Consider the following 26,671-nt stretch of genomic DNA (forward strand, 5'->3'; position numbering starts at 1 on the left):
GAGGTACGGATTAATTTGCTGCATCTGTCAGACCCATGCTGGCACCGCTGATAGTGCCCATGCCAGTACGAGGCTGTCCCCTCACCACTGTCCTCTCTTGTAACCACTGTTGCACTGCCAAAAAGACCTCTTTCAACTGGATCTATACATGTATACTGTCTTTGTTGTGCCCTTTTGGCTTTGTACACACTCTCTTTTTACTGAACGTGAGTTCCAAGCCCACTCCCTATTGCCATGCCCCCTTTGGATCCCCCTTGACCTGTAGCCTGACACTGTAGCCGAGTGCTCCACTGGTGGAGCACTGGGAGCCGTAGATCACGTGGTCAGGCACATTGATTTGACACAGGAAGCGTGTGTTTGGTGTAAACAACTCAGTGGTCTCTAATGCACTGTGACATACAACCATACGTGAGTCACAGGCTCGCATGTAGTTATTAGAGAACGCACTTATACAACTCTGTGTCCACATTCGGTAGGTTGAAAGCACATTCGAAACATGAGGCTTCCACATGACATCCCCCTTTTTTGGTTGTTGTTTTAGCTGATGGCTTCAATTCTAAAATTGCCCTTGCCATAAAATAAAGGCGGAGTGGAATAGTTTAGACAGAAAATGAACACCGTTGGTCTGGTGGGACGAATGTAAACATTGCTGAATATATATAAATAGTTTTACCTCTGAAAATAAGTTGAGTAGAAAAAGTGCTTCTTTGGTTGAAATGGTCACAGGTGGAAGACGGCAACTGTGCAAGGAGACGCCAGGAATCTTTTACTTTGTTTTAAGGGGTCTGAAGCGGTTGGAAGTGCTGGTTTTAGCTGTTACAATGCATCATATTCTACTTCCTGGTCATATGATTTGAATGCAAAACGAATTCTGCAAAGTATAAAGTAACTGTAGACGTCAGATAAATGCAGTGGAGTTAAAAGTACATTTCTCTCTGAAATGTAGTGAAGTAAAAGTAAATAATGCAAGTACCTTAACATTGCATTTTATTATTTACCCCCCACTGGTCATTTTATATCTGCACCTGCGGACTCCTGCAATTATGTTGCAAAAAGATTCTTGTGAACAAACAGACATAATAAAGGCAACCGAACAGATTTGGTACAAAATAAGCTGTTGTGTAGCTATAAATATTTCTAGAACCTTAAAGTATTGCCATAAGTTTGAAATAGCAATAGCTTACCTTTTCTGTGGACTGTGAAGTGCCAAAGAAGATTGGGATGAATGCTAGCCAAATAATGCAGGTGGTGTACATCGTAAAACCAATGGGTTTGGCCTCATTGAAGGTCTCCGGCACTCCTCTGGTTTTAATGGCATAGACTGTACAGGTGACCATGAGCAGCATGCTGTAGCCCAGCAGGCAGATGAGAGACAGATCGGAGATGTCACACTTGAGCACACCGCGAGCCATCACCGGGTTGGACGTCCTCTGGTCCTCATAGTCAATAATGGCCTTGGAGGGATCCACGCCAAACCAGATGCACACCCCGAGCAGCTGCACCGAGGCCAGGGTGAACGTGATGACCAGCTGGGAGGCTGGAGAAATTAACCTGGGCGCACTGACAGACATGCTGCCCTGCTCAAAGATGCGGTAAATACGATTGGTTTTGGTGAGCAGGGCGGCATAACTAATGCTCATGCCCAGACCCAAGAAGATCCTCCGGAGCGAGCAAATTCCTACATCAGGGGTAGAAATCATCAGGAATGTTGTTGCATAACAGAGGAAGATGCCAGTTAGCAGCACATAGCTCAACTCTCGGCCTGATGCTTTCACAATGGGAGTGTCGTTGTAGCGGACGAAGGTGACCACCACAAACATGGTGGCCATGATGCCAACGACAGCAATGAGCACGGGGAAGACTGCCCACGGAGAGCTCCACTCCAATTTAACAATGGGGATTGGAACGCAGCCCGTGTGATTCAGATTGGGCCGCAAATCGAAGCGGCACATCTTACACGTGTAGGTGTCTGCCTGGTACTGATAGCCATCGCAACGCTCACAGTGCCAACAGCACGGGATGCCTTTAACGATCTTCTTGCGCTCGCCCGCATGACAGGGCTGACTGCAGATTGAGGAAGGGATCTGACGGACACCGCCGGGCCACTGCATTGTACGAACCTGCGAGGGAGGCAGAGAGACACAGAGAGACATGAATGGACGCAGAGAGCGAAGAGGATAGACGAGATTTAAACGGTGGCATGTAGAGGTAGTAATGCTTCATTGATCCCCAGCATTCCTGGTGGCCAACTTGACGGTGGCTACTTGCCGTGTGGGTGTTTGAACCTAGGCTTAAAGTACCATTCTGTATGCTCCCATGCTACTTGCTTTTATGTATTTATCTGGGTGGGAGGCGGGAAAGGGAAAACTAGGGGTCAAATATAGCGCTTCTCACATTCAGTGGGAGGTCAAATGATCTAAAGGGCGAGACCTGAGGGGAACGGGGAAACTCCTTGTTTGCTCTGCAGGGAACGTGTCACAGTGTCTCTCGCTTTGGTAAATAGTTGTTTGTGTTAAAAATAAATCAATACTCGGCTGTCTACGATTAGAGGAATGAAAAATTCATTCTGTTTCAGGATACTACTCTCATTGTGGATTTTCCCCTTTTACAAGCGTACTTGTGCTGATAAATTAAATACGTCATTTCAAACAGGGTCTGCTCTCTTTGATGTCACGTTATCAATTGTATTCAATTGTGGCTGTTCATTCAAAGCCGGTAAATGTGTCTCTAAATGTGCATTTAATTAAGAACTCAAAAAGAACTAATTAAATACGGCTTTGGTGTCAGAACTGGCACGTTCCACAGTAGGTGCCCACCACAAACGTTTCTCTTCTACAGCACATGTTGTTGAAAGGGGCAAAGCTCCCCTCAAGCTGCTTCATGTATTCAATTGTACTCTTTTTTTGCCTGCCCAAGGCTTCCTCTTCATTTTGTCAAAAACATCATTTCTGTAATTTACTGTTATAATACGTTACTTCATCACACCCCCCTGCCCACAGTATTGTTTTTTATTGGAAGTCATCGATGCCGTCTGGAGAGATGATATTAAATATGTCTGTCCTTAAGCTCTCATAGCTTCCTTTTCATCATAGTCCGCCCTGTTAATCATTTAAAGCGCCCTCTGGATATTTACACCTTTGAAGATGGCACTAAGCACTATCAAATGGTTTGGGAGGAGTTAGTGGGGAAAGAAGCAGCTGCAGAGCAGGAGAAAACAACTTTTCAGAGAACGATTTTCATTGCGAACACCGACAGAAACAGAAACTGGAAGGCTTAACGCCGTCAATCCCTTTGTATAGATGTGCGTGCGTATGGAATAGAAAAGGCAACGCTCACGTTGAGATGGAGTTGATCCGTCCAGTTGCCAATTATTTTGTATTCGGCCGTTTGGTTTCTGATCTGGTATTGGTATATCTCGTAGCGTCCAGGAGCATCGCCGTTCTCATTGAAGAGCACTGGGTTTCCAGCGATGCCTAAATGAGAGAACAATCATCATCATCATCATCATCAATTACTGCACATCATCGAGTTAGTCTCTGTGTAGAGAGCATGAATCTGTGAGAGCAAACTAATGTGCTGTCATTGATACTACAGTTATTATTCCACTACATTAGAAACCAAAATGATGCTTGTGAGTCAACGTCAGTTTTCTTTCTCATTTGGCGAGATGACTGGGAGCATATTCTGTTTCCTTTTGAGAACATTCATACAGCAGAAATCACGTTCGTAGCTCTCATGCATATGATTTACGCTCAGTGTGTGTGTGCTGTGGAAGTTGGGGCGGTGACTGGCTGTTGACTTCGTCTAAACTCATGCCGGAGAATTCAGTTCATGTCGCGTCACAGACCAAATATTTACGTTAGCTTTTACCTATTTTATTGTTTCTGTCGTTGACGACCGTTTCGCCTGATACGAGAAACAAACGTCCACTCACAGCTCTGTAGGTGACGTACAGAACGGGGACATAATCTTCCTACATAAGTAGATAGCTACATAGTTACATCCATGTAAAGTAGTGATAGAATATTTCCCAAAAAATGGCAGTTTTGCAGTTTTTTGAAACAGTGATTCCTAAAATTCGCATTTAGTTTTTTGATAGCAACGTTAACTGCTCCGAACAACCACGACCACATCTTTAGTGGACGGATAAATCCATTTATCTGCAAAACAAAAGATCCCCCCCCTCCCAAGTAGGTCTTTATTTGAAAAGCAAGCATGCCCAAAAGACCCATCAAGCTAGTTCATATAATAATACAGGAGCAGCCGTGTTATGCTGGTAGTGTTGCTGCATTATTCTCTCAAAACCACCAGCGTGGACTTCAGGCTCCACTTTCCTCTTTCAGTGACAGGGGTGTCCGTGTGAGCACTTACAGGCTCGAGCACATAACCCCAACTGTGACGGTGAAAGATGACTTCTTCAAAGAGCTTTTAAAACCGTAGGAAATTGGAGGACAATAAAAAAGGAGGGAAAAATTGGCACGATTAAAATCTTTGAAAGGAAATATGACGGTTTACCAATACTGTCGATGTGCGTATATTTTTATGTAAACATAATGCCTCCCTGCGTTATAAAGTCACTGTAATCCTCCCATGATCACTAACTGCTTTGTGGTGTGGGCGGCATTGTCACAGACGCAAGGCTGAGTGAAACGGTAATGCCGTAATCCAGCAGGGCTGACTCATCGAGATGTGGATTAGAGCGCTGCATCCTCCAGCGTCGAAACAAAGAGCAAGAACAAAAAAAATAAAATCATCAGCAGAAATCCATCAGCAGCAATTGGCCACGTTTAACTTTTTATTTTTAATCGGGATGCATTCTGTTTTTTGGGGGGGGGTGGCTTAATAATAAAGCAGTGAAGGTTTGTTAAGTTGATGTGAAAAGCAATTAGACATGAAGTTCCCTCCTTCTCCCTCTCAGGAGAACCGTTCCACGTTTTGCTGTGATTAAATGGGTCGCTGGACTGGAAGCATGGCTGGCGTCGTTCCATTGGGCAGCTAACAGAGAAATCTTTGGTGTGTTTTTCTTTGTGACACGTCATTACAGCTTTTCTAAAAATGGCACACAGGAATCCTTTAACCAACGCTTGTCGAGCACACACACACAAGTTTAGGGCCACATGCAAGGGATTCCAAGATTTTGGTAGTGACCTTAAAAACAACATTTTTGTAATACCACTTTAAATGTACATACAATACATGTATCTGTCTATATAGAGGTGTGTGTGTGTGTGTGTGTGTGTGTGTGTGTGTGTGTGTGTGTGTGTGTTACACGCAGCAACAACCACCATAAAGTGAATACAGGACTGATCACACTATAGGAATACGAGGTGATTTCTGGGACGTGTATAGCTAAAAAGAAGTACAACAATATGTGCTTATCACAAAATATTACCACTTAAAGAAGCCGTTATGTATGCGTTACTGCTCTACCTATCAGGCGTTTCTCAGCTGTAGTCTGTGTTTGACAGCGAAAAAAGCTTAATTTGTATTCATTAATCTTAACACGGCGGAATGAGACTGTTTTATGTGACAGCTGAGTAATTACAATATTTCTCTTTAATGCAACTTCAACATTTTGACAGTAATCAGATGGCATTGTGTGCCATCACACCTCTCCAGCGATATGTATGATGGTAAAACAAACGTAAAATATAAATCTGGCCTCTTTGTCTTCAGTAACAAATTGACACATTGAGGCATTTAGAGGAACAACTGTCTGTCCGTTGTTCTAGAAGCAGTGGCGTCGTCCGCTTCATTAAAAGTGAAAAAAGAGTGGTGCATATTGGGGCCGTATGGTCAATGTTGGAGTTGCAGATGAGGAATTAGGCCTGTCATGTGGCACAAATTGCTTGTCTAAACAGTCCTCTCACTAGTCAGGGGCATAATGAGTTCCACAGAGGCTTCTGCCAACGCTGCATTGTGCTGTGCACTAATGTGACGAGGTAGCCTGCGGGTCGCACATGTGTGTACCGCGGTACTCGTCTCCTCCCAAAGAATTGTCGGGGTTAATGAGGTGCTTGTGATTATATGTAATATTTAATGATTGTTGTATTGTCGCCCCCCCTCCCTCCCTCTCTTCCACCGCACACACACACACACTTTAAGAATGACCAGAGTATGATCATTAATCCGACATGGGCTTGTTCTGCATGGATGCACTAAAGAGACACCTTGGTGAATGGCAGCACAGCTTGCTGCCCTCTACACGGGTCATTAACTCTTAATGACCCGTACGCAGGCAAGTCATGCAGAATTTACAACAGATACACTTCACTCACACGAGTGTGTGTGTGTGTGTGTGTGTGTGTCTTTCCTGTCCCTCTGCCACTGCCATGACATTAACATGATTACTCAATTATAAGCTTCTACAAGTGCTTTCTAACTGGGCTTTAATGTTGTGAGCTATGTTACATCTACAATTGTGTTGCCCTTAGTTTCTCTTTTGTTTTCATTCTTTAAATTATTCCAACCGTATCTGATTTGGAAGCCATTATGAAACAATTCAGCTGTGGCACGATGTCCCAGCCAGCAGGTAGCGGATCCTCAAAGCGTCTTCAATTCCACTTGATTATTTTCTTTGTATCTATTTGACGTTTTGAGATATTACATCATAAAAACGGCGGAGGGAAGAGGAGATGCACCAAGTACCTCACAAATGACTGTTAAATCCTTTTATTCTGAGAAAACCTGATATTCTAACTAAATAAGGTGTAACAAAATACTTTTATCCAGAGATGTAATGCTTTAAAAATAACACATTGGGGAAAAGAAAGTCATTTGCATGATTTATTACTTGTTTAGAAGTAAAAACAAACACATACAATTAGTACAGGTTGAAACTGGCTGAGCGGCTACAGGATGGATTTTGCTCTTTAATTCACAGGATGGAACTTAATGTGAAACATCAGTGCAGGAAGTGTTGAGTTTCATTGACGGTAACTTAATAGGAAATAAATAAGTGAATGAAAACAGTATTTCCGTTACAGAAGACAAACTCACAGAGTGAGTATGACGTGGTGAGGAAATGCACATTATCCTGACGACTTGGTGAAGATGGAGGAATCTTCTTTTCATTTTTCAAGATTTGTTTGAATCAGTTTCCTATTTTTCTTTTAGTTAGAATTGCAATTTATGGATTTTGAATTTAAGGAGGATAGTGTTACCTTTATATTCCTGGTTTAATAGCATTTTAAAATGGAAGCAGGCTCACAAAAGAGAGTTTATAAAATAAAATAAAATGAAACACTCATGGATAAAAAGCCCCGTCTCTTATACAAGTGAGCCTTTTTCAAATAAAGGGATGGTTTTGTTAGTCACTATATTAGAATTTACATTACCCATCTATATTTTCATGTAGTTTCACATCTTACCGTGTGTGTACAACACTATGATGAATGGGCTTTATATTTAGAGCTGTCCATTCTCGTCGTGTTAAGATGCGGATCGTCATATTTATGGGAATAACACGGCTGTGTGTCAGGCAAAACTGACATTTTGCATTATGCAAAAAATGCTGTCTCCTGGAAGCATCGTTTGAGTTGCACAACAATGAAGACTGTGCACATGCCCGAGAAGAGAAGAGATAGGTGTGCAGCGATGGGAAACAGTCAGATCTCGTCTTTATTCCCAACTCCTGTCCCTGGTGAGAATGACTGCAGAGAGGACACTGCTTTTTAAAAGCACTTTTCCCTGACGTGACAGCGAGAGACACGCAACACTGATGAGAAGCTTCATTCAATTGTGGCTCATTGAAGTCTGAACAACTGTTAGCCACATTGAATGCAGAGGTGGAAACAAGAAAGAAGGGAAGTCAAACGGTGCATAAAGATTGACTGGAGGTGTTTGATTCTTCTGCTTTTAACGGCTGATGATATTATTGCTGCATTAATGTGTATGTTGCATTTAACTGCTGTGGATGTTCGGTGCTTTAATCTACAGCGATGCATCATATTCTAATAGATCATCATATGTTTGTAGCATCTGTGTCCTGTGAGAACAGAGCATCTCTAAAGAGAAAACCTTTCATGAGCTGTTTTTTTTTAGCTTTGTGACGTTGCACTTTTGCAGCTGAGCCAGAAAGGTTTTTAAACTGATTATTTAGCTTAAGAAGTAGGTGAATGTTCTCAACCCATAAAGGAACATGTAGTCCTTTTATATTATCCAAAACATTCAAATTCAGAATCAACAAATCTGGAGACACGTGGTGTTCACTCGATAGGAAGGGGATGAAAAAACTAAAGCTGTCGGATATATTTAGTGGAGTAAAAAGTATTTGTCTCTGAGATGAAGCGTATTAGAAGTATAAAGTTACATTTATACTGTGAAGTACTTCAGTAAACATACTTAGTTATATTACTTAGTCCAAGGAGAGATCATAGACAAATGGTTGTGTGAGCGCGCCAGGTGTATGGTCACTATGAACGCCTTAAGTTTTAAAGAAGCTCTGACCTTTATCAGCGTAGTTTCATTACCTATGCAACATAAGACGCAGTACATTTGCTATGGGTATTGTCTTACTGGACTCTTGAGAGCTGTGCAGCTCTGCAGAGCAAGATATATGAATTATTTTTTAGCAGATGTCCACTAAAACCGCTGATATACAGAAATGTGGAACAATAGATTCTCGCTGGCTCAGCTTCAAGAATGATTCATCACAACAACAAAACAATGACCTACTTTTACATCAATTTCTTGCAATTGCGGCGTGTTTCGTTGGGGGGGGGTAAAAAAGAGATGACTACGCTGTGTGTTTACTGGTGCGTAACATACTAATATCACAACACAAGAGATAAATAGTGTCTTTGAAAATGTAATACACAATTTAGCAAGTCCGGTAACCGCGGTGAGGTTGTTTTATGTATCTGGACAAGTTCAATATATCGCTGTGTGCTGATGCAATGAGAAGGGAGTGTAGTGTAACCTTCAGGCAACCCCTCTGGTCAGATGCTGTTGTAACATTAATACAGTTTGCCTGCGAAGAACAAGATTCAGCTCAAAAAGGATCGACTGCACTGGTGATTCATGTTCATGCTTACAGGCGAAAAACCCTGCGAAGCCACTTTAAATAAAAACACTACTCAGTCCTCATTATGCAAACATGTTTACCTGGTGCTCTTGTCACATCTGTAGTGTTTACTATTTGAAATATGTGATCCATAAGTCTTTTTTTAGTAAAAAAAAAAGAAAGAAAAATACAATATTTAGTTTCAGTTTGTCCAAAAAATACAAACATTCCCGACATCAGTGCCAGAAGGGAGGAATAAAACCTGTGTTTGCATTTAAAATTACAACTCTGAACTCAGTGCCAGGCTCCGTTATGTAAAAACAACATGACATATAGATGGAATATAACATCACGTTTGGTAAATGCAACTGGAAAACTAGCACATCCCTTTGCAGATAGTTACATAAACCTCAGTTATCGAGACAGAGACTTTAAGACAGAGAAGAGGCTTTGTGTGGAAACAAGAGGATCTGTTTTACAACATTGAGAATCATTGAACCCAACATACTGCCTGTTATGAACAGCAGTCCGTCAGTTGTTTCCTCCCGTATGCTATTATGCTCTGAGCAGCTCAGCTGGGGAAGCTGGAGGTTAAGACCATCATAATGGTTGTTGAAGGAGAGTGTATTTACTGTTTATATACACTCTTATTGTAGTACTAAAGCCAGCTTGGTTGTTAAAAAACAAACCCCTAAAAGGAAAGTGACCCTGAAAGTATCTAACTAACATAATGAGAATCTATAAGATTATAAGATTACATATAAAGCTATACAGCCACGGTTCTGTATATTTGTACGTTTGTCTGATAATCTAAACTGAACTGACATTTTGTTTTTCTTCCTTCGTTGAGTCTGACATGGTGTAGCCGATTTCCATTTAGGAGTGTTTGTTCATTTGTTTAGTCTTAGAATAATAAATCATTAGTGAGTGACGTGTCCCACTGCGATCAGTCAACACAGGAGCTGCAGGTCACCAGGAACAGCTTACATGTCAACTGGAGACTCCCCCCCCCCCCCTGTAAGTCAACCAGGATCCATTCATGTGGTCATTTCTAATGGATGTAGCTTTGTAGCGATGAAAGTATGAAGCCCCCCTTTAACGTTGCCTGCAAAACTCTTCTTGGTCGAGCCACGTCAATAAGCACGAGACCACATCTATTTGAATCACTGAACAGATCAGAGACGTGAAGTGATTCAGAGGTCTGCGCCGGGCTCGGTTATTACAACAATGATTAATCTTTCACATATTTCTATACATAGACATGAACGCAGGGATTCAAATGCAAGTTGATCGGCCAAGAAGAAACAGCAGCAGAGCAGATACAAGATCAGGAAGTGAGATGTGTCATGTGTGCAGCAGACACATAAGAGCTTCAGGGCTGTGATTGGTTCTGGCAGCAGTGCAGCAGTCCAGCAGACATTAGTAGTTATTTTACGCATCCTCTCTTTCATTATAAAAGACGACCGTGAACTTTTGTGACGCGAAAGCCTTCAAAAAGCACCCATTTCAGTTTTTTTATTTTTTTACCTCTCAGATATGAATTAAACATTGAATTGACATTTTGCCAATGCAACAAGTAGATATTAGAACGAGTTCAAATGAATAATTGATCTATGCAAACACTGCATGCTCAAGTCTCTGAGAAGACATTTTAATTGTCTTAAATTGCTTTGCTTTAAAAAGGCATAGTCTATATAATGAAACTCTGGATCGCTGCTCTCTGTGTGAAAGACGTTAATCATTAGTCATAAATGTGAATCTGAACGATAATTGGGTGTCATGGAGGGCTCCATTGAGCGAAATGGAAAATGAGTTATAGGACAAAACAAAGAAAGTAAGGATCAGGTTTGAGACCAATGAGATGTTGATGGAGAGTAATACATAAAGTAAGTATATTTATACCTTCCAGTGTTGCCAGGTGTGGAATACTTGTATTTGTACGATAGTTTTGCTCTTTCTATAATGTCATGTAACAGTAAATGTACAATCATTTCGACATTGCTGTAGAAATGTCTGTTTGATGGATCGTCATTACATTTTAGACAAACATTCATGGCTGCCAGAGGAGCATCATAATGACTTTGGTGATTACGGATGGTACATCCATTTGTGCCCAGAAGATCCTCTGATTTTCATCTCGCATCATCATCACGTCAAGATTTAAATTTGTCATATACGTCAGTTACACAACTTGTTTATTCATCAATCATTAATAACCTCTCCTCTTGTGAGACCAGAGCATCAACATGTCCAAGTCAAGCAGTAAAAAGCATCAAATGAAACCTCACATTTACAACATGTGTTGGCCTTGTTGCTGTAACGTGATATTTAGCCGCAGTGCGGCTCCATTCCTGTTCACAACCATTCCAAGCCCTTGCAGCCTCTCGCACCTGGCCAGTTAGCAGGTGACCTGAGTTAAGTGGCCTGAGGGTGGAGATTGGGATTTGGCCTCAGTCTTGGTTCTCCATAATATTAAATATTAAAGAGCTGATTTTGAAGCAGCCTGATTATCAATCGCACATTACCTGTGTCAGTAATGTATTACTAAACTGAACAGACTTGAGTGTTAAACAGCTCACGTTCCAATGACACATATGCATTGCAGTATGAATAAGTTAAGGCGCTGACCTGCAAAGTTCAGACGGCGGATGTGCTTGAGCAGATGAGTGCCGTTGATGGGATCCATTTTAGCACAGAGGCCAACTATTCCCGGGCAGAGCTCTTGGTGCATATTGTGCAGGGCATGAGCCATTGCATAGACTGCATCAATAACAAACTGCACCTTTCCTTCTTGCTCATAGTTGGAGTCCTTTCCTATTCGCTCCTGATCTGCAGGACACAAGACAGACATAAGTTAGTCACATGCATAATTACACTGTATCTGTGTGTGTGTGTGATTTTGCAAATTGCTTACATGCATTTAAAACCACAGGAAATGCATCCTGTGTTGTCACTCATTCGGCTCATTGTTAATCATGTCAAGTGCGAGGTTGAGTCGGACATTTGTATCCATGTAGTTCAACTATCCCGAGGGAGGCTGGAAAGTATTTCAACAAGTGTATTTGAAATACTCGATCGGTAATTATATCAGCTACATCACGCAATCAAGAAAAATGTGTTCACTTCAGGACTCAAGTGGTTTCAACGAACGGGTCGAGCTTTAAGAATTATCTACTTGTCAGTTTGTCCCTGATCGTGTGTTTGAAGTGGGTCGATGATGAAGCAGCACATTTAGTGCTTGTCCCAGACAACTAATATACATAATGGTATATAATTATAATGGTGTATAAATGAAGAGATCCATTTTGAAACTCAATTATAGAATAAGTTGAAGATACTACTTGTGTTTGCCAATAGTCACTAAAACCGTATTTTTTCAACACTCGTGTCGCACCGCGTTGGAGAGCAGCTCAGGCGCTTGCAATGAGCTGAACCTTTTGAATGGAGGGTGTGGCGTCAGTCCAACGGCCATAGAAGACATATGCATTGCTCTTCGGTAAGTCTTATTCTGTCTACACTGAATGGGTCTTGCCTCTTGCAATTAAGCTAGAAGGTAACTATCTGGATCGCTGCAGAGGAGCAAATCAATTCCAATATCTAGAGTGCAAGGTTTTCTCCTCCGGGAAATCTCATCAGTTAAAAACAAAAACTCTTTCTCGTCTCTCCAGCTGGAACACATGGATTTCCCTCTGAGTGATTGTGTACACATTAGATCTTGGACCTACGTGTCTATTCCATTAAATGTTACCTCGGTATAAGCCTAATGCCATTTTCCATTACCAACTTTAAAAAAAAGAGAAACGTATATATATGTTCCATTGTGATCGAATCCTGACCTGCCTGACTGAGTGTCCAACTGTGAATTAAGAGCGGCAGGAAATGGAGACATACATTCACAGGACAGGGATAATCCGCTGATAGGCTCACTGTAATAACTTGTGATAGGGGTTTATTAATCCCGGCTCAAGTTGTTCTATAGGTTTTTGTGATTGTTAATTGCTACGAGGAGGTGAGGTCTGAGACGGAGATTCGACATGCCAATCCCAACTTCTCCTTTCTCCTCGCGACCATCAAATCTGAAAGACGTCAATGTAACTTGCTGAATGTGCAAAAGAGATTATAAAAAAAGCAGGTGTGTTCAATTGAGATTAACAGTAGACTAATTACCAGGGATGAGCTAATGATAGAGCTGCATATATTTATCAACATGCCAAATGGAATTATTAATTAAGCTTTGCACGGTAATAAGGAAACAGTGGGGCACATGCTGCTGACACTTCCTGAATAATGGCTGTACTGTTGGGTGAAACATTACCTGGAGCTGTTTTCCTCCATATTTAGAAAGAAATGTAAAATACGCCCTATTTTAGTTAATAAAAATCTCAACTGCTATAAAAATGGATTACCATTAGATTTGGTCCTGATATCCATGGAGCCCAGAAGATAAATTAAATTGAAGTTAAAATTTGAGTTTGAAGATATAAATAAGCCTGCGTGTTTGGATAGTGTACTGGTACGCTAAAGAGCTTTTCTAAGTGTACACTGGACACAATATAAGGCACAGTTAGTTGGCATACAGAGCACAAAGTAACACATGTACTTGATAAATCTGAACCTGGTTTAAAGAAACCGACTAGTTTAAAAATGTTTCTTCTTCTTTTTCGGGGGAAATTGCGAAACAAGACAAAAAGGGAGGTGGTCTTCATCAGGAAACACAGACCCAATGTAAGAAATACACCAAGGTAGGTTAAATTTTATATTTTATATATATATTATATTGTTCTAAAATAGGTGGTTCATCTGAAAATAATAATAAATAATAAATAAAATAAAAAAACGTGATATTCACATATGAATATTATTATTATTATTATTATTATTATTATTATTATTATTATTATTATTATTATTATTATTAATGATAATAGTATAATTAATAATAATAATAAATAAAAAATAAAAATATGTGATATTCACATATGAATATTATTATTATTATTATTAATGATAATATTATCATTAAAGGTGAACCGTGCAACTATGTTATTTAGGAGGTTTGTATCAAACAAGTAGCCCTTCGTATTATTCAGCACCTTGAAGTAGCTCTCAGTATCAAAAAGGTTGGTGACCTCTGCTGTACGTTATTTAAAGTGCTGGTGACAGACAAGTAATCTTTCATGCAACATCTGTCCACCTTAAGGTTCAAGCAATTTTCAATATCCTCTTCAATCTGAAATAGTACTAAACCCCAAATCAGCAAAGGTCTCCTTCTGTTAGCCATCTTTCATTTACTCCATCTCCAGCTCCTCGCTGCAGACCAGAGGCGTTTTAATGCCCCCGATTATCTCGTGAGCTTTTGAGATGCATGAATTATTGTTGGAGGTTACGGCTCAGTAATTAAGGGCTACAGGGCCTTGATTGGACAGAGATTGTCACAGTTTGGCTGACATGCTTATGCCATGGGGAATCCTGTGAGCCAGAGTGGGTGTGAGAGTGATATTTCTCTTGCAGGCTTGGCAGGCCACCCACACTAACTTTGTATGGTCTCTTCTCCATAAGACCATTTCCCTTTGTCTCTTTCCCTAGCTCCTTCCTCATTGGCATTTTGGCTCCATCACACACATTTTCCAGGCCAACGTTTTGCTTTTAGAGAAATCCATTCAGATTAAGCAAAGCAGAAGCAAAGTGTGGGCGTCTTCTACTCTGAGATGTCACATGAGACATTTTGTGACAGTGTGTGTGGGCTTAGACCTTTGACCATTTTTTCATCTTGCGAATGGCCACAGGCCATCCCATTCTTTCCTGCCAAAACAATCGGGCTGCCTCTTAAATTAATCTGACACTGGCGCTGGGTGTGCTGCTCTTCTATTTCATTATTTGATTCGTCTTCAAATTTGACTTTATGTCCTCTGTTCGAATTTACAGCTAAAGCTGCTATTCATGTTGTTGTTTTAAAGGCTGGAGATAACAATTCTTCTCCTTAATGATTAATCTGTAAAACATGTTTTCGATTAAATGGGTAAATGGATTAAATGGTGTGAAGACGACCGGTGCCAGCAAATTTAGTCAGCTGCAATCAATCAACGTTGATGCTTTGAGTTGGCCAAACTACAAATATCTTGTTCAACCTCCATATAGTTACTTTTGCACATCTAAAAAGCAATTTCTTATTATTTTTGAACAAATTGCAAATGCTTTGGCACATTAATGTAAATTATTATGTAAAATTGGCGGTCGTTTCCCACAAACGCTGTCATGGTGAATGTATTATTTTATCCTCGTATTTAAAACATCAACCAATTGTTTAGTCTTTTGTGATATGCAGCAATGACAAGGTCCGTCAAGAGATTACAGAACTAACACGAAAGGCGTAAATGTGAATCATATCTAATCTCCCACATACAGCAATGTGTAACTTCCATTTTCAATCATTGTCATCAGAACACTGTTATATATCGACAACAAGGCAAAGCATGTTGACGATCTCATTTGTAAACAATGACTTATCACGTGGCACTGACATGATTATTGACATGATTATTTACTTTTGAGAGACAAAGAAGGATTTTGAGAATGCTACGAGCTTTTGCAGGTCATTGTGTGGTATTTAAATGTATAAAAGACTTTGTATTGTTTTAATGTCTGGAAAGTCATAGGTGGTTGCATCATGTTAAGCAGTAGCGCTGGCGAAAAATAAATAAAGTTACGTAATGCCAAAGACAATTTGATACTTTCCTGAAATCACTTGTGTTTATATATATTTTATATATAAGTAAATCTCCCCACGTCTAGCCCAATGCATGATGGGAAAGGCTCTAGCCTCCTGCAACCCTGAACAGGCTTAGCGGTTAAAAGAAAAAAGAAAAGATGCTTGGATGAAAGAGCAATACACATGCTTGGTTTATCTGCATTGCTGTGTTTCCTGCTGCTCCCACATTATTAATATGCAGGAGAAATAAGCAGCATGTGAGACGGGTCTCTTCTCTACTCTACCGCTCCTATCCACATTAATCAATATCACTTTTACATCTCCTTCATTCACACATATAAAAGACAAGTCTCCCCTTTTTTTTCTCCCCAGTCACTCATGCCCTCCTTATCCTTTGATCACGTTGAGTAGTCTAACCCTCTCAGGACACTGATAATTCTGCAGCATGTAGTTCTCTCACAGCTGCCTCAGAGACTCTGCAAAGCTCTCCACCAGTGGAAAGGCGCCACACGAGTGTCACACTTTAACCTCGAATAAATGCTGCGAGAGTCTCTCTCCCCCATGAAGCAGAGCCGATGGAGAAGTTTTAACACTGAAATGTCTGTAATGACAAAGGCGAGTCACAGAAGAGTTACTGGCGGCATTAAACATGTACCTACCGCGATCACTCCTGCAAGAGGGAGAGCGTTTACCATGAAACCATGCACCGAGGGCTTATAGAGAGTAAGTTAGGTAAAGGACACCGGCTTTTAGAGTACAAACAATTAGTCAAAGTATATTACCATTAAAGGATCATTTGCTTTTACATTAACTTTCACTGGGTTTTTGATGTCTTACAGCATTAGTGATCACTTCACTCAATTATTTGGTTGATAGCTCAAGATTTAGGTGCCGTGTCTCCCATTATGAGTCGTTCAACGTCCCGGCAGAAACCTTCTTCTTTTTCATATTTGCAGTTTAATTTTATTCTTTGTATTAGATTTTATGTAGTGTGATGTTTTATGTAATGTTCTAAGGCTTCTCGATCTTACTGCTTTAAAAACCTGAACATAAAATATAAATCCATTGAACAAAATAAAAAATGTTGTCTGTGTTACCAAATCCCATTAAAAGACCATTAACATGGAAAACTGAAATAAAAATGATGTTAAAAAAAAAAGACGAACACCAACATTGAATTGATCCGACTAACAATTACTGTCCGTGCAGCCGGATGCACCACAGAGCTTTTGTCCAAAAACTATTAAAAACACATTGTTACACTGGCTGCCATGTTCCTTCACTACGGCATTGTTGTTTATTCTGAGTTGAGTAACCCTTCCTGATATTTTTAAAGGTGCACTCCACAGAGGATCGACACAAAAGTCTGTTGAAAGTAAGAAAAGAATAGAGAATATTTCCAGACTTTTAAAACCTAAGCTGGGAGTCTTTAGCAAATTCCGCTGTAAAACTTGAACTTCCCGTAAACTAATAGAGAAACTTCCAATAACCTTCCGTATTATGACTCCAGGGACAGATGCGTGAAGATGCTTTCAAGATTCAAGACCAAAAGCTTATGTATGCACAGCAGAAATACGCTGTCATTGTGCCAAATTGAAACCTCTGCTGCATAAACACTGTTCCATATGTTACACCTCCGTTATTGTGAAAATCGAAACACCTTGTGAGTGTTATCCAGGGCGCTGATCAGACGCAATGCACCTGAACCGTCACTGGAGCTCATCTGTGTTCCCCCCTCGTGCACTCCTGCTGGCAGGTAACCAGGGGTCACTCCTTCCAATCTCGAGACTAATTCATCTATCAGTGTTATCTTATCCACCTGAGTGTTTCCCTACATATAGCCCTCTGTGTTCTCTCTTGTGCGGGCTGTGAAGGCGATGCCAGCTGTTTGTTTTGCGGCCCACCTCTTAAGTAAGACTTTTAGTTTTCTCTTGTGCATTTAGTGAGCCTGTACTGTTTTAGTTGTTTACCGTTTCAACAAGACGCTCCTTTGTTACATCCTCAGTCTATAAATAAATAAGCATCAACATTCTCCTGAGTTTTGAGTCTCTACACTAGAGGCCTTCTCTCGCATTATTGGACGTCATCACAGGCGTCATAACAAGCAAATGTATGAACGTGAAGATCACTCCTACACACATAAATAACAACACATTTAGAACAGGTCGTACATCAAAATCACAAGCTCTACATTCACATTACAGGGCTTAATGCTCAATTCCGGTTTGTTTACCGGATCTCTCTACCTAGACTGTTTACATTCCTGTTTGAAGTCACCGATATCTGCCCTAAAACGCCTCACATGCAACCAGTAACAACAACAAAAGACATCACATCTGCGAGACAGACATTTGGGGAAAAAAGGAAGGACATAGCGGTGCAAGCGTCAATCGTTCCGACTGATTTGTGAGATGACAATGTGTGTGTGTGTGTGTGTGTGTGTGTGTGTGTGTGTGTGTGTGTGTGTGTGTGTGCGTGCGCAGGAGAGGAGTCAGGAGTGGTGGGGCCGCGATGTGGAGAGGGTTTCGTGGAGGAACAATTCCTCCAAGACTTTAGGATGCCCATTGTCCAGGGCCACATACCAATATCTGTATGGTGAGGGATCTGCGCGTGCAGGAGGTGGAAAAACACATATGAATTCTGATATGACCGTTCTCGTAGTCGCAAAGTGCCGCAGATCTGATAGAAGAAAAAAAAATGTGTTCGCACTACTTAATCTATAAAAACACATCTGTGTCAAAAATCGGATTTGGGCAACATTTGTTTGTAATGTGAATGTAGTCTATGTTTTAACTGACAGCATGTCCAAGCAGCCTTTGCGTTGTTAGGCACAGCAGGAGTGGGAAATAGTTATAATCTTCTTGGTATACGCAATTGTATTACATATAGTGACGTAAATTTGTAGTTATATACTACAAATGACAGAAACTTGATTGAAATCTTTGTTGGGAGATAAAACAATCCGATGGAGATGAGGTGAATTAACTACCTGAGAGGTTCTTCACCACATTGATATAAATATGCTGTAAATTCAATATTACCATAAAGCAACCCTGCTCACTGATTTGTCTATTAATATCAAAGATATTTAATGGAAAGCTACCGATGGTATAAACGGTATGACAACACATTACTGTCAGCTTGTGGCATCTACACATACACACACTCATAACAAACAGCCATTACTGGTGCACACAGCGGTGTGAGACAGTGGACACTCAGCTGCTAGCTGCTTATTAGGTACACCTAGCTGACAGATGCACCTGGAGTGCAACACATTATAAGGTTGCAATGCTTTTGTTGAAACTGTTTTGAGAAGTGTTGATTTCAGTTTCGTTTTAACACCATTATTAATTATGTAAATGATTATGAAGTCAGGTAATAGATATTATTGATCTGATATATCTCTTATATATATATACATATTTATACACTACTGTATATTTTTTGATACAAATATTACAAGACTGTAGAAAGACGAATGTTACTACACACGTTCATAAATGCTAATAATGCATAATGTTCTAAAAGACTTGTTTTGCCCAGATTCCCCCCCCCCCCCGTGATGTTGCAAGAACCATCTTGTAATGCATGTGTGGACATACTGCCGACATCCTGTCAGGACACGTTGTTGTTTATAAATACTAGTATCTGTGTGGAAAGTAGCACATGCAGATTGTACATACACACATCTGGCTCCAGGGCAGTGTGGCGGCTCAATGGTTAACACTGTCACCCCACAGCAACAACAACGTTGCCTTGATTCCCTGGAGTGAGTGTGGTTTAGGGCTAGAGACGCATACACTCTGACAAGAGGCTCTAAAGTATGAATGTAAGGAGGCTGTTTTCTGACTTTGTGTCCTGTAACGATGTGCTGTTCTATCTGGGGTGTCGTCCTCGCCTTTTTCATCCTGTGTAGAGGCCATAATTACGTTATGTAATAATGTAATACTGTTTTTTTATTGTCTTTATTTGTTGCACATTACTCCGTTCTCTCTGCAAAGTAAACCATCCTTAATATAATTTGCTTTCATTTCAAATTTGTGTGTGCATAATGTAGGGCTCGATGGCCTATACTCCAAGGCAAAATCCTGTCATATTTGAAAAATAAATAGAATCTGAAATTGCATTTTGTGGGTAAATGTAAATTGTGCTATGAGCTCATTCCTCCGCAGGCCTCGTCACTTTGGGACAGCAAACATTAGAGACTGCAGATAAAAAGCCTGGTTTCTTAAAATAAGTCAAAGGTATAAGACGGAGTCTATTATTCCAACAATTACTGCTGTGAGTCCCATTACAACGTTCTGTAGTCCAGGGTGGAGGTAAAAGGCTCTGGACTGTCCGTCGTTGTACTTTTACATCATCAAGGAGACTGAGGGATATCCTCAGAAGTAAATTAGCATATTTATAGCATATTTAAATACTTCTTAAACCAGCTGCTACAAGTCGCTGTGCTAGCTAGAATGTATGTGTTTGAGAGATATTTCTTTTTAAATAATGGCAGCCGAGGGTCAAGCTTCACGTACTATTTTCTGTAATGTACATTATATATTTTACAAACACACAAAAAAGTAAAACTTTGTGGTTTCAATGCTTCCAGGTATGGTGGGTGTCTGCACAACCCAACATGAGGCAAAAACAATGTCAAGAATCTATATTTGGACCTTCTTGGTCACATGTTGAATATTACCTAATGTTTAAGGTCCTAACTATGTCCAATGCATCTTCTTTGTGGGAGAATCTATCAGTGTTAACTTTGTGGTTTTACTTTAGATTGAATTTAGGAGACTCTTGACAGACGGAGGAGGCTGAAGGAATTGGTAAGCTACTTTTTTGTTAGCGTTCTTGCTAACAACAAATACTCTAAACCTTGTACTGTTTTGAAAAACACAGTTAAGAATATCGTCATTAACCTACATAAGAGGCTCAGTATCTTCTGTTTCAATTGGGAAGTCCAAGAAATATCTGGTAATGAAAAGAGTACAGCTCTAGTACATTAGAATAAATAATATTAGTGCATGTCATGCTAGCTAATCTTTCTACGTATATAATGCTAGTTATTTGTTAGCTAGCTTGCTGATTTGTAAGTGATAACCAAACATTTATTTCTCTCAGAAAGCACCAGAGGCTTGTTTTACAGATGTAAAAGGTGAGAACAGTACTTTCTTAAGTTGCCATCTGTGTACTGTATGTGCAAACAAGACAGTGAATGCTGCTGTAACATTAGCCGGTATGTTAGCTTCAAGTTGATCGTTTTGTAAATACTGTACTATTTAACATTTTGTTCCAGGTTAAATTGTTTTGGTGTTGCTGATTGATGTGATCGACCAGGTGCTTTAACCTGCTTCGACTAGCTGGCTGTGCTAAATAATAAAAACCTGTGAATAAATATACATAATGTAATTATTATGCCACTCATGTAACAAGCATGTGTCTCGCATCATGACGAGACCAGGTGATTTTAGGATGAAGCATCTTTTATTTTGTTAGTGCAGTGAAGAGTAACTGATTTTATAAGTTTATTAAAAAATACGTTTGAACGGGTGAAGATTGTGGATTCTTCGAGGCAACCCCCAGGTAGTGATCCAGACAGATTGTGCTCTCCGCAGCTGTATAACGTATGGAAGTGAGCCTGAAGCTGTAACCGTGCAGCCCAGCTGAGCCATTCACTTGTTATAGCCATGTGAGTAAACACACTCAGCAGAAACGTGGTGCAGCACTGAAATGAGCAGTGAGATTAACTGTGAGTTTGAATATTAAATGTATAGCTGCTCCACTTTTTATAGGTGGGCAATGCTGTCAAACCCCCCCCCCGTGAGCCAAATGTGTCACTCGCCTCAAGACATCTGAAGAATGTTTTCATGTTGGTTAAAAGTTTGAGCAAAAACAACGTTTAAAAAGGAGATTATCTTACTTGTGCACTTTTTCAGCCCGGACCCTTTCTTCACGGCGTGACGGCTGAGTTTGCAGCTGAAGTTGTTCTCCCAGAACTCTGCAAACCAGATATTCCTTCTGTTGTTTTCCAGCGTTCGGCTGATGAAGTAACGATCAAACCCTAGACAGATCAATGGGTTCATTGTCAGTGACACAGTGCGTGTCTGTGTAAACAACAGCGTGGGTACAGTCTCTGAGCCGGAGCTCTACAGTATAATTGATTGAGTATTGCATATGTTTAATTCACCTTGTTTGACAGAATTATAGGTTTTGACCTTCGATGATCAAATGATTAATGACGGTTAAACATTACAACTTTTATTCTTCTGAAACAGATACAGCCCTGCGTCACATGAAAAAAGTATTTCACGGAAGTATTCACGTGGTTTTATTATACGGGGAGATCTGATGTATGCAAATTCTCTTTCTGTACCTTTGATGGACAGCCGCTTGGGCAGGATGGTGACTGCTCCTTCTGCCATCTCCTCCTGATGCACAACCGGTGAGATTTTTGAGCCCCAGCTGTCCGAACCCACCCAGATAAAATGACCTGTTTGGTTGGCCTTTTTAGCCGCCTGGAGGAGCCGCCTGCAAAGGTGAAGATACAGATGTTGCCATGGATAAGGTCACCATCACGACAGAAATAGGATGTTTTCCCCCACATGTTTCTGAGCCGTCTGCCTGCTGCCGTCGTGTTTTTCTAATCTTCGAAGGAGTGTTAGCTAGCTATTACCAGGCCTTACCTGATATCGTCTTCGTTTGCAAAAAGTATGACAACTCTTGCATTTGGGTTTTCTCTGAGTCGCCTGATGACCTTGTCAAACTCTCCCTGCTTGGGCTCCCGGGGAATCTTGACAGACTGGGAGATGCACACACCCCCTAAACACACACAGGTTTATAGATGTCAATGTGATTATTTAGAGGAACTGTAGAAAACAATACCTTCACAGTGTCAAACAAATCACAGAAAAGAACGCAATGAATGAATTAAACATCAAAAATGGCACTTTACATATTTGCTGTGTGAACTGAATATAAATGTAATTAGGTAGAAATAAACAATCATGGGCGAAATAATGTAATCAAGGGCTTTGTGTTTTACCGAAGAATGCTGAGAAAACTGAAACTGAGATGGTGAAATGCTGCATTGACCAGCTGAAGGATAATTGGCTTGTATAGGAAGGAAAACAGTCTGTCTGTCTTCGAGAGTTTCTTGATGTAAGACATGTTCTTTATCTACAGTATGCAGCTTTTGTGGGACAGGGAATGATGTGACATCGTGTATTAGTGTTTATGTTTTACAGGGCAATACACTATACATTCCTGTATGGGTTTAGCTGAGACTTTTATTTTGAAAAGTACTCATTTTATATCGTTAGTGTTACCTTTATTACTTTCCCATAGTTCCTAAAGTGATGTTATTGTATATTTATGGAGTTAAATATGTTTATTTCTTTCTATGTAGAGTTGTGCACGTTTTATTCGCTCCATTTACTTTTGGTGCTTTTGCTAAATACACACAAGTGCATGTTTACAAGTACAATACATAAGTTACTTTTTAAAAGCTGTGTTTTTTGGAGCTTGATTTTCATGCATAAACTTGTTAATGAGAGCAGAGGTGTGTGTGTGTGTGTGTGTGTGTGTGTGTGTGTGTGTGTGTGTGTGTGTGTGTGTGTGTGTGTGTGTGTGTGTGTGTGTGTGTGTGTGTGTGTGTGTGTGTGTGTCAGGGCTGCTGTATAGCTTACATTGCTATAGCTTACATTGCTAGAGCTTACCGTTGATGTTGGCTAGCATGGAGCATTTAATGACTCTGTTTACGGTACTGCACAGGCACAGACAACATTTATGCACGAGAGATCCTGTGAATGCTTTCAGTCTGAATCCCGGCTCAGACCCACTATACACTCACAATATGACCAACACTTCCTTGCAATTGAATCCTTGCAAAAGCAGACTGACATGTACAAAAAAAAAAAGAGAAAGGAAAAGGATGTCGGGGTGTGTTTGGTGTTTTGTGCAGTCCAAGCAATGTTTCCAGCGCTTACACAACAGGATTTCTTGGGGAGATTCGGAGTGTCTCAGAGAGTCTGAAGGATCGTTTCTTAGCATTGTGCAGCTCTCAGAACAGCCAAGACAAGTCTTTGTGCATAATGTGTACAGTAGACCCTATACATAGATACATACTGTACCTATCACCGCTGTAGGAGTCAGCGAGGCATTAATGACTCTTTGCCAAAGTGTGTCTGTGTTTATTTACACAGGAAAGATTAACTCCACAGCCTGACATATTGTTCTCCAAAAAGCAATTAGAGGAAACAGACGATAAAATTATTTAACAATTAACTGTAAATTAATTAAAGTTTACACCTCACTCTCCATCAGCGGAGTCACGTCAACATCCTGATGCATCGCAGCTCACACAGATTACAAATAGAACAGCAAAAAGGTTTCTGTTATTGTTGTTTTAGTACTTGTAAAGTAGATTACTGTCGTGTGTGTGTGTGTGTGTGTGTGTGTGTGTGTGTGTGTGTGTGTGTGTGTGTGTGTGTGTGTGTGTGACGGGCACAACTGCGACGGTCTAGACTCCTGTCATTCTGTTGTCTTCCACCCTGGTGCCCAGCTCAGTGAAGGGGCAGCACAATCCTGATTTAGCCGTCTGAAAAGGTTTTGACGTGTGAGACTGTCTTGTTCTTGAACAGCTGTCATCAAACCTCATTAAGTTTGAGAAGGTCGGACACAATTTCTGACCCACACATGCAAAGATTTTAAATTTTTGTCAGCAAAAAAAAAAAGAAGCTGCAACAATCCTGCAATGAGAGCTGCTAAAGAAAGGTTTTGAGAGTGATGGGCAGGAATAATTACAACTCATTTTCTCTACATTCATCATCTGACCCTGTAAACATTTTCTTTTTTTTATTTTACCATAGATTAATGCACATGTAACATATTTTATGAGTTTATCTTTCCTCTCGCGCTTTGATTTAATCAGGTAAAAATCAGCAAATCAATATATTTTAACGTGTGACCCCCCCATCCAGACCATATCGTTTCAGTATCTTCATCACTGCATCTAAAAGAGAAGAAACTAGAATAACAACAGCTACATTTCAGATGTTTGACTTGCTTTTCCCTCTTAAGGAGTTCCACAGTTCCAATAAAATATTATTTTACAACCCCACAGCCTGAGAATTAAACTATAAATGTGCAGACCTGTTGAATTATGTCTGAGGAGCATATTGCGCTGTTGCTTTTAACACAGTTACCACCACTGTTAAACTGTACCAAGATGCACTGAGTGAAATGCTGAACAACATATTAGGATTTAGAGGCTGTTTATTAGACAGAAGTGACATTTTGTTTACTTCATTCAGACTGACTCTTGTGGGTGTAGCTACAGTAGACAGTGATGTAGGAGGATCCCACCTGCAAAGCTCGGATTGATCAACTGTTCCTGTAACTGGGGATAACGGCCGTCAATGACACAACAACACGATTTGGGTTTGTGATGCAGATGTGAAACTGGGTTAGAGGATTTGTCGATTGTTTAAAAGGAAACATGGAAGACTAGGTCCATCATGCATTGTGTGTTTGGTATTCCTAAACATCACAGGCTTTAGGTTGTTTACTCAAAATCATATGTTTAGATAAGTGAGAAGCATGCAACTCACGCTGTCAATGTGCAGTTTCTCACGTGCCGGAGCAGAGGACAATCCTGGTGGTATCTTAAAAATGAGTTCACTAATATGAATGGAAACTAATCGTGATGAATAGCTACTGCAGCGTCAGGACAGCCTCAGTCATGTAATCTGTCTTTGCCTCGATGGCTGAGCGGCTTTCCTTTTCTGCTTTTCCATTTATATTTAGATGCCTTCCAGATAACAACAGACACACTGTGCGTTAGATCAAGTCAAGACGTCCACAGCCAGCGCATGTTCTATCTGAATTATGTGAATACCACAACTTCAAAATGGGATTATTTCTGTATGTATAGGACGATAGGACCGCGTGTTGATACATCAGGAAAAGATGAGAAACTGTTAAAAAAAGAATTCGATTTATATTTTTTAAATGACATGAGTTCCAAAATTCAGGATTCTTCCTCCCTCACATCGTTTGATATTACATCTGCAGCGTGGAGCATCTTCTCTATGTTTGCCCATAACACTGAATATATCGTTCTTCCTATCGTGTTCCCCGTGTTTAAAAGGGATCTTTTGTGCTCCCTGCATATTCTATGCAATTGCACCTGAGCAGGGTATAAAATAGAGTAACTACACTTTTTACTTATAATAAACTATAATTGTTCAGTGTCATGTCATTTTCTACAGCCGACACACACAGCAATTAATGCTAATATCATAATGATACTGTAAAGTGAAGTTAATATTCAAAGAGAGGCAATTAAAGCGACTTCAGTTGAGCTCAACGGCAGGTGTGACGTCTCCATGCCCCTTTTAGAGTTTTTGTCGGTGTGTGTCGATAAGAGGGATGAATACCTGGACAGAATAATACTTTAACACACAGTTGTTTGGTAGATTATGTGTTTTCTGAATTACAGGACATGCTTGGACAGATTCAGAAAAGATGGTGAATCTAATTTTAACGGTATATTTAGTGAGTACCTGGAGCCGTGTTGTTTAAGGTAGTTCGGCTGATACAGACGCCAGCTCTGAGCGGGACTGTGCAGCCAGCGAGCGGTTCATGACCTGCTTTAATTTTCATTTCGACTTTATTGATTGGTTCCATCCTTCTGCCAGATAAATCTCGGGATATTTTTTTGTTGTTGACCAAAACAAACAAACCAATCTGTAAACATAACCTCTGTGGTGAAGGTAAACATGCTGCAAGTACAGAAAACTCAACGAAATAAAGTACTGCTTCTAGCCATACGGAACAACTAAGTTACAACAATACAAGTTATAGATTTCGGCTAACCCTATGTGGAGGTAATATCTACGGCAAAATCTTCTTTTGCTTTGTGAATTTGGTTGTGTTTTCTTAACTCTTTGACACACACGCTATGC

The 26,671-nt window shown here is 40.3% G+C and overlaps 1 protein-coding gene across 1 annotated transcript in view; it reads right to left on the reverse strand.

Moving 5' to 3' along the window:
• Positions 1-26,671, reverse strand: part of LOC115008397 (metabotropic glutamate receptor 4-like) — a 135,678-nt gene that overhangs the window by 11,611 nt on the left and 97,396 nt on the right. The window contains exons 4-9 of the mRNA XM_029431983.1: positions 22,391-22,526; positions 22,081-22,235; positions 21,628-21,768; positions 11,633-11,833; positions 3,337-3,473; positions 1,185-2,120 (exon numbers count right to left, since the gene is read on the reverse strand). Of these exons, the coding sequence (XP_029287843.1) occupies positions 1,185-2,120; positions 3,337-3,473; positions 11,633-11,833; positions 21,628-21,768; positions 22,081-22,235; positions 22,391-22,526 (1,706 nt within the window). The remainder of the gene's footprint in view (positions 1-1,184; positions 2,121-3,336; positions 3,474-11,632; positions 11,834-21,627; positions 21,769-22,080; positions 22,236-22,390; positions 22,527-26,671) is intronic.

Source organism: Cottoperca gobio, chromosome 5 (genome assembly GCF_900634415.1).
Source record: "Cottoperca gobio chromosome 5, fCotGob3.1, whole genome shotgun sequence".
Classification (NCBI taxonomy): Eukaryota; Metazoa; Chordata; class Actinopteri; order Perciformes; family Bovichtidae; genus Cottoperca; species Cottoperca gobio.